Source organism: Echinops telfairi, unplaced genomic scaffold (assembly GCF_000313985.2).
Source record: "Echinops telfairi isolate 266 unplaced genomic scaffold, ASM31398v2 ScPeMD7_9;HRSCAF=40, whole genome shotgun sequence".
NCBI classification, from domain to species: Eukaryota; Metazoa; Chordata; class Mammalia; order Afrosoricida; family Tenrecidae; genus Echinops; species Echinops telfairi.
The window spans coordinates 14,099,220-14,108,089 of record NW_022103906.1 but is presented as its reverse complement, the minus strand read 5'-3'; the positions used below and the strand labels follow the sequence as shown (position 1 = coordinate 14,108,089).

Below are 8,870 nucleotides of genomic sequence, written 5' to 3'. Positions count from 1 at the left end.
GTGTACTGAAGACACAAAGTGTGCCGTTTCTAATAATAAATACGAGATAGTTACTTTGGGAGATGTTGTTTCTTAGAAACTAACATTGTTCTGACTTTTACCCCAAAGTCATTACCCTGGCAAGATATCACAGTCTTTTGGAGTTTTGAGTTGATTTTGTTTCCAGGACTGTTATTGCCTCCCTCAGTTCATCCCTTGTGTGAAATAACTCAGAGATACCTGGAAGATAAATTAGCCCTGGCCACTCTTGCCTGGAGATGCCCTTTCTCACACAATCTCTGCCACTTTCACATGGCATCATGTATTTTTCTTTAGAACAATTCAGCAAAGTAAAATTCCTGTTCAGTCCTGGACATTGTTTTATACATACACCCATCAGGCAAAATCCAAAACAAAACGAAAAATCCAGCAACTCCGTGCATGAAAATAGAGAAAAGAAACCTTTTATCTCCGGCCTTTTAGCCATCTCACATAAATTACCTACTGTGGTCCAGCTAAGGAAATACACAGTACCTGGAATGCTTAGAATAAGACTGTGTTTCCTTGTGGCGGCTACTGCTTTTTGTACCATTTTTCGTTCTGTTTTAAAACCACCATGAACATGGCCTCACCGCAGGCGATGTCCGAAGTAGAACAGAGAAAGCATCAAAGCCTGGGCAGGTCGGTCATCCAAGATCTTCACAAACGGCTGACTTCTGACAGTATGTCCAAAAATATGAAATGTAGCTCAAAATACATTCTTTTTAAAGTACTTTGAAGGAAAAAAATGGGGCCTTGGAAGTTTGAATTCTTTTTTTCCTTTCCTGTTATAAATTCATGTTATGTTTTTTTTCGGGGGAGGGATGCGGAAATGAGTATATCTCAACTCCCCCCACACATACAGACCCTAACATGCAGGCATAGAAACTATCCTCTCATCTTCCTCCCCCGTCTCTGTTCACTTCAGCTCCTTGGCAAGGCTCGCCTCCTGAGTGCTATTCCAACCTCTACTCCCTCATTCTCTTCTCTGAGACTGTCCCCCTACTGTGTGATTCCTTCTCCATAAGGTACTATTATTCTGTTAATTTTCTTCTCAAAACCCTTCAGTGGCTTTTCCCAGAAACTCAAATTGAGCTAAGTTGTCTTCCTTGGTAGGACATGTAACTAATGACCTTGTGCCCCTTCCATCTTGCAGTCTAAGTTCCTGCTCCTCCCCAACAATTTTGCTGTGCTGCAAATGAACCTTACTTATTTTCAGATCTTTGAACACCTTAGCCTTATTTCTTTGCTTCCATGAATTTGATATCTGTCCACATGGGAGCTGGGCAACCTTCATGGTGTCTGTGAAACCCTCCTGGAGCATACTAGGCAATTTGTTCCCTTGAGCTCTCAAACAAGTCCTGGTGTTGCAGTGGTTACGAATTGGGCTGCTAACTGCAAGGTCATCAGTTCAAAACCACTAGGCATTCCTCAGGAGAAAGATGAGGCATTCTACTCCTATAAAAGATTACATTCTCTGAATCCCGACAGGCAGTTCCCTGCCCTGTAGGGTTGCCATGAGTCTGCACTGACGTGGTGGCATGAGGGCGAGGTTTCTTGAGCTCTCAACAAGCAACTCCCAGTGCAGGTCTGGGACTGAACTCCCTCCCCAGGTCAGTTTTCAGCCAAACATTCGAAAGGGGTTACACACACCTCAGAAAAATAATTTGGGATAAAAAGGCCATCATTTACCCAAGGACAAAATGAGAAGGGTTAGGAAGGAAGGAGAACGGAAAGGGCAGAGGAAGTAGCATACGTGATGTTACATTGTGGGCATTGTAATCAATGCCATGAAACAAATGCATATGGGTTATTGAATGGAAAACTCAGTGCTCTGAAAACCTTTACTTGAGTCACAATGAAGAGCTAAATAATATGAAATAAAAACTAAGTTAAAAAACAAACATTTTAAAGCACTCATCACAGCGAGTACCAACTATTTATGTGATTATAACCCCAATTAAACTTTTATTTAAAACAAGCAATTTGTTTTTATTGCCAACATTCTTTGTAGAATTGACAGAGAATAACTATATACTGAATTCTTCCTACTTGCCCATCTAAATGCTTCTTCCCTCGTTATATAGTAGATTCAGGTGGTAGTAATCCTATCGTCTTGTTCTGAAACTGCTGAAGACCGGAGTGAGGTGCTCTAGGAGTGTGGGGGACAGGGGGCAAGTGGGGGACACAGATCCTAGATGGGTTTCCCACTGGCCTGGATGTTGTCTGGGATCCCTAATTCAGGCCAGCTGAGACCAGGATTCTTGTCATGAATATCAAAGAAATAAAATGCTTATTTAAAAAGCCTCATTAGCTATGAACCTATGCATGGACAAGATAGAGAAGACACTTGTTTTAAAGTGAAACTTGTTTTTATTTTGAAGGAACAATGAGTTTTTGTCTTAAAATGAAACTTACTTTAAAGTAAAACCTGTAATTAGACATCAGCCTATGTGTTGTAGAAGGAAAAAGACCTAATGAAGACCCCACCTGAGAAGCACTTTCTGTACATAAGACGAGACAGACAGGAAACCATCTTTGCTCACCTCTGGCAGCCATGGGAGTGCCAACTGCATCGACAATCAAACGCTATGGGGAGTTCTAAGAGTTAATGGTGAAATTCTTTGTGGAACTTGAGGATGCACTTTGGCTGCTAGGTTAGTGGTTCAAGTCCACTGGAGGCACCTCATATTAAAAATCTGATGAGCTACTTCCAAATAACCAACCACCAAAAACCCATGCAGAACGCGGCTCCACTCTGACACATGATGACGTCTTTAGGCAACATGGACAGCACAACTAGTCGGTAATATGTTTATGATGACGTCAATGATCACTAATTGTGTGAGAATCACTTCTTGCAATGTATACCCCTCCTTTGACCTTACATTGAAAACTGAGATGCACGGGGTTTTAAGGCAATGCAGCATTTAATAACTGAGGTACTAGAAACATCACAGGATACAGGAACAAAACGGCCCAGGGCAAGAGAAGAAAACTATTCCCGGAGTCAGACTCGGGCTTGTAGGGTTTTCCTGCCAGCTTTGCCTCATTTCGAATCCATACAAGATAATTAGACACCTTTGTGTACACTCCAGGGTGGTTCTTCAGGCCACAGCCGATGCCCCAGCTGATAATGCCTAACTGGTACCACGTGCTGCGGTTCTGTTTCTGGCAAACTAGAGGCCCACCGCTGTCACCCTGAGAGAGAAGAGTTGTTGGAGAATGGAAGGAACACCAGGGAGCTATCAAGGCCTAGGCATCTGGGACAAAGCAAAATACAGGCAAAACAACCCTTGACGGTGCTTGGGGCTGAGCTGTCAGTTTTAATGTTGGTTCCGCTCTGTCGCTGCCTGGCGATGTCCCAAGCAATCTGACTATTAGCAAAGAAAGCAGAAACTTTGGTCTCCAAGTCAGAGTCCTCGTCATTGAGTTTTATGGCTCAGTTTTGATATTCCAAGGAATGGTTCGCTAATCCATTCGTATCTAAGCCCGTGTGCGGTTTTGCTGAATTCTTCAAAAGTTCTTCCTACATTGTTGTTTCCAATCCTGTTCCCATCAGCCCATTGTTTCCAGTAGTCACAATAACAAAAAGTAAGACACAAAACCAAAAACCAGTATGCTTGCTAATGGACCATTAGTTCAATACAGTAAACATGTAAATTGATATATACATATGTATGTATATGTACACAATTAACAAAAACAAAACCCTTTTTTCATTTAAAATATCAAATTTTAAGCAATTGATTTTCTAAACAGTATGTGAAAATGCACCAAATAAGCTGAGCTTACAAAATTTTCCCGAACATTGAGAAATACAATAACTTCCATGTGTAAAAATATTTTTGATTTTTTGATGCTATCAGAGTTATGTGTAATCATAAAAAACCTAAAACTTCAGATATAGAAAAAGAACATGTAAATACCCACAATTATAAGAATGACTAAGCTCATACATGACTACATAAATAAACACAATTATAAATACAAGAGCCCTGGGGGTGTCGTAGATGACACACTGGGCTGCTGGCAGCACTGTCAGCAGTTCAAAACCATCAGCTGCCCCAAGGGGAAAGGTGTGGCTTTCTACTCTTGGAAAGAGGCAGAGTCTTAGGAATCCACAGAGGCAGTTCTGCTCTGACCTACAGGGTCGCCGTGGGTTGGGAAGGACTTGATGGCAGTGGTAGGTACATATGTATATCTATACATATATACACGGATGCACACACATCCATATATATGCATCATTGTGTGTATATATAATTGTGTGTACATACAAATGTGTATACACACACACACACACAAATGTTTCAGGAAGGCTATATTTTCTTCCTGACAGAGGTAACAAGAGTTTCCCAGTGGAGAGTAATCGAGGACCAAGTGTGAGAGAGATTTTGTCTCCACTCTATACCCTTCAGTCTTATTTCGAGGTGGTTTGGGTTTGGGTTTTTTTTGCCATGTGCCTGGATTTGTTTTTTAAAGAACAAGCAACCCATATAATTTCACACAAACAAAGGCAGCCTCTAGTAACATCTCAAAATATAGCTTTCGACATCTTTGCATACGCATAAATCACTATTGTTTTAGAAATAGGATTCAGCTGTACAGATTAATTACCAAACATTAATTTTAAACGAAGTGACATCAGGCTCTTTCGTCTTCTGGGGTCTCCGTATCCAAAGCCAACAGAGGGTTGAATATCCACAGGCAGAGGAAATAAGTCGGGCTGCTTCCCAGCCTCTCTCTGCTTTCTGTGGCCTCTCAGGTGCCTGCTGATTCTCTGCAACTTCTTCTGAGTCCCCAGGTCTCAGAGCTCCGGTAATCCTGCTGCCTTTCCCGGTCTCCGATAGAGAAGTGGGAGAAGCTTCTTCTCTGAAATGTCTGAGTTGTTCCACACATTACCTTCCTGGGATCCTTAGGTCTTCCATAATCTGTTACCAACTTCCTGTATTCAATTATCTTTGTTTAAAACAGAATAGTCTCCCTTTTCTGAGTACAAAATTAATATAAAAATAATTTGATTTTCCTAAAACTTTTAAATGAAGTTTTTACAAGATACTTGCAATAATATTGAAAAATAAAATCAATAGGGCAAATGCTGACAGATGATATCTAATACTTTTGAACAAAACAAAAGAAAAACACCTAGGAGCCATTGTTACGGTAAATTAGATTATATCTGAGGGATGAGGAGAGAACAATATTATTATAGAGAACAGACAAGTACTAATTATAAAGGAAAAGATTGATGAATTTGATAATACTTAAAATTTTCTACTCTTCAAATGATATGATTAAGAATGAGAAAAGACACATGCAAAGTAGGAAAATACCAGCCACATATAAAACAAAGAAACTAATTGCTAAAAGAGACATTTGTGAGGGAGCTTCAAGAGTTCATGAGAAAGTTCCATTATCTCTTAGTTCCATTTTTCCACAGGCCTTTTGATGACCCCACATACTTGATGTTTGTATGCGTAGGTATATATATGTTATATATGTATTTATTGTGGATGCCTGTATCATATATGAATATATTACATGTGTATTATGTATATTTCATCCTCATAAATAAAAATAAGGCAGTACAATATAAAAATGGTTTAAAATTTAAAAAATAAAACTTATACAAATGACTAAAAAAGAAAAAAAGTGACGCACCCAGAGTTGAAAGTACCCAGTGACGTGCTGGTGTTCCAAACACCAGAATAGGGGCAACATCACCAGGATATGCGCTAACTTGATCCTTTGAACCACATTGTCATCACGAACAAATTGTGGTGCCCATCGACATCCTTTGATGCACACGATTCTCTGACTAGGCAAAGGCATTCAGCTGTGTGGATCATAACAAACTATGGGTAACATTGCAAAGAAAGGCAATTCCAGAAGACTCAATTGTGCTCATAGGGAACCTGCACACAGACCATCAGAAAGAGGCCTGTTTCTTGACACAATGGATGGATGGATGGATTGTGATAAGAGCTGGAAGAGCCCTCAATAAAATGATTTATTTTCAAAGAAATAGGCCTGCTTCACAGAGCCTATGCAAAACTGTCATGTATTTGTGAAAGCAGTTGGCTTGCTGTCAAATCTCATTGACCCCATGTAAGGGATGGTGAACAAGCAATTAATGTGTAGTGCTTTTAATTGCCCTTACTCTGCTGCACACTGCATGCTAGGCTTTGCATGCATTAATGCAATTCACAGTAATCTTGTTGTTGTTTTGTCGATAGCTGCTATCACAAACTGCTTTCACCAATCTAGTGGTGCATGTGAAGTGCATTGGCTGGAAATCAAGGCCAGGACTCCCACACCACAAGCAAAGATCCTCCCAATGAACCTCCAATACCCGATTAACTCTACGAAGAAGGGATTTTTAATTTCCTCACTTAAAGTTGAGGAACTCTCATGAGATACAGGAACAGGAGGGATATCAGTTTTCCTGGTCACAAGTCAGACAAAAAGAAGCCGCGAGAGAAATCAGCTTCCTGCACGCTTCGCCACTACCGTTCACTGCCTCCCATGGGCGACAGAACACCTTTCCCAGGGAAGGATAAGCCAACACAACCCGACTAATGTTTGCCCACTGGATTCAGACGCATGGTGAGCCTCTATGTTGCAGAGTTTCCCAAAGGGTGTTCTTTCTGGGGTGGGTGCTTTTGGGTGGATTTGAACTGCCAAACTTTTGATTACTTGAACACTTAATGGTGCTACCCAGGGACACTAAAAGAGAAATAGGAAAGCCAACTATCCTGGAAATGCCACCACCACCACCACCCCGTCCCTGCACAAGCCCAGGACAAGCTTCATTACCTGGCAGGCATCCTTTCCACCTTCCGGATGCTTAGCACACAGCATGTTGTACGTGAGCATGGGGACAGACTTGGAACAGTGTTCCCATTGGACGAGCTGCAGATTGACTTTCTCCAGTGCTAGACCCACAGGTCTCCCGGGATCTGATGCAAAGAAGCAGCAGACGGGGAAAGGGTCTTGAGTGGTTCTTGGGGGTTGAAGTGGAGCACCCACCCACATCACATCTTTACACCTCAATGACAGGAATCTGCCCTATGGTCCTGGGAACAACTGCTTTAGGACTGAGTTGGAGGAAGGAAGGTAAAGGGGCTGTTCAGGAATCCAGAGTTGGACGACTGGGTCTCTGCTCAGACTCAGCCAGGAGCATTCTTTTCCTGACCGGAAGAGGGGACCAGGCTTCAGCTAGGGCCTAAGGTACAAGGGCAAGAGAAAATGACAAGCATGATTCATGCCAGGGTCCTGGAGGAGTTCACTGCCTGCGAGGGAAAGTAAGACCACACCTTCATTCTCCAAAGATGGGGATACTTTTCTCTTTATTGTGGATTCACTAGTGCCTAGGAAGTGGCCTGGAACACAGAAGGGGTCCACTGAATATTTGTGGAATGATCATGAAGAATTCCATGTTTACGAAGTGCCCTGCTCCCTCCCTCCACAAGCTCATTCCAAACCGCTGAGCACAATTCCCGGTGAGGAGTGTTCAAATGGCTCTGTACTGGGGGCCCTCCCTGTTATGGTTTGTAGTCCTTTGGACGCTGACATGAAAGAGCAGCAATGACCCGACTGTATTTCTTCTGCTCGTTTTATTTTGGGGGCAAAGACACATTTACCAGGAGCAAAGACAAAAGCTCCTCATTTTGTAGGGTGGCTAGGAAGGGGAAGTGAGTGGGTTACAAATGAATTCTACAAAGAAAATATACAATGCCCTGCGTGCCCTCTTTCCTTAGCGGGGGTCTGTGGACCTCGAACTTTTCAATCACAGAACTCTTTGCTACAGGAAAGCACAGCTGATGACATTGATGCACGAGAGCCGCAGTGGCTGAAATTGATACGGGTTCCTGAGAGCCCAGCCCACACCTTTGCCCATGCGCTGTCCCTCACACTTTCTCCATGTCAATAGGGGGGATTTTAACATCTCTGCTTAGTTTATCATGAGGTGGGTCATGGATAGGACTCATGTTCCACATTATAGACAGGATACGTGGCTCCAGAAATCCAAGAAGTGTGCCCTCCCAACTGGACAGAGGAAAGGAGCCATGATGGAACTGTAAATAATCCCCTGAGTCCTAGATCCACTAAGCAGGGTTTTCAGACCTGGCAGAGCTTCCAGAATCTGTGGCTGATTCAAACTAGCAGTGAATGGTGCCACCCCCGCTCGGTTGGGCTGTAGCTACTCACCACTGGCACCCCATCCAGACACCCAGCAGTTTCTCCATTTCTCTATGCCGGAGATCTCTGAAAGGCAGACGGGCGCTTTCCCGACACCCAACTTTATTGGGAATTTTAGCAAAATCAAAGCTATGTCATTATCCATGGTCCAGGGGTCAAAATGAGGGTGAAGAACTAGCTTGTCCACTTTCCATTTCATCGAGCTTTTGGCCTTTAAGTTGTTTTCACCATAGATGATCTCCAAATCAGATCTTATCTCATTTTTTTAAAAAAAAGATAAAAATAAAAGGTAAGTTGTAAAAGGGCAAAATATGAGCTTTATGGGGGAAAAGATTCCACCAGTCTGAGTCTAGGACCGGAGGCATGAGGAGATGGAGGCATATAGGTTATGTACTTGCTGTAGAGTCAGGCAAACAGCCCTGAGGACCAACCCTATCCTGTTGCTAACCAAGCCTTGCCCTGATGATCTCTTGCTTGGACTTGACCTTTCAACTGTCTGAATTCATTTCTTCACTTGACAGTCATATCAACAAAATATTTATGAGACTGAGCTGTGCACAATCAATAGAGGGACTTGACCATAACTCACTAGAAGCACTCAAATGACTCTCTCTCTCTCTCTCTCTCTCTATATATATATATATATA

At 42.4% G+C, this 8,870-nt stretch overlaps 1 protein-coding gene across 1 annotated transcript in view; it reads right to left on the bottom strand.

The window, feature by feature from the left end:
* Positions 1-2,931: 2,931 nt before the first annotated feature.
* LOC115868292 (serine protease 52-like) overlaps positions 2,932-8,870 on the bottom strand; it is a 7,095-nt gene continuing 1,156 nt past the window's right edge. Inside the window, exons 3-5 of the mRNA XM_030884649.1 lie at positions 8,233-8,479; positions 6,838-6,980; positions 2,932-3,219 (exon numbers count right to left, since the gene is read on the bottom strand). Of these exons, the coding sequence (XP_030740509.1) occupies positions 2,932-3,219; positions 6,838-6,980; positions 8,233-8,479 (678 nt within the window). The remainder of the gene's footprint in view (positions 3,220-6,837; positions 6,981-8,232; positions 8,480-8,870) is intronic.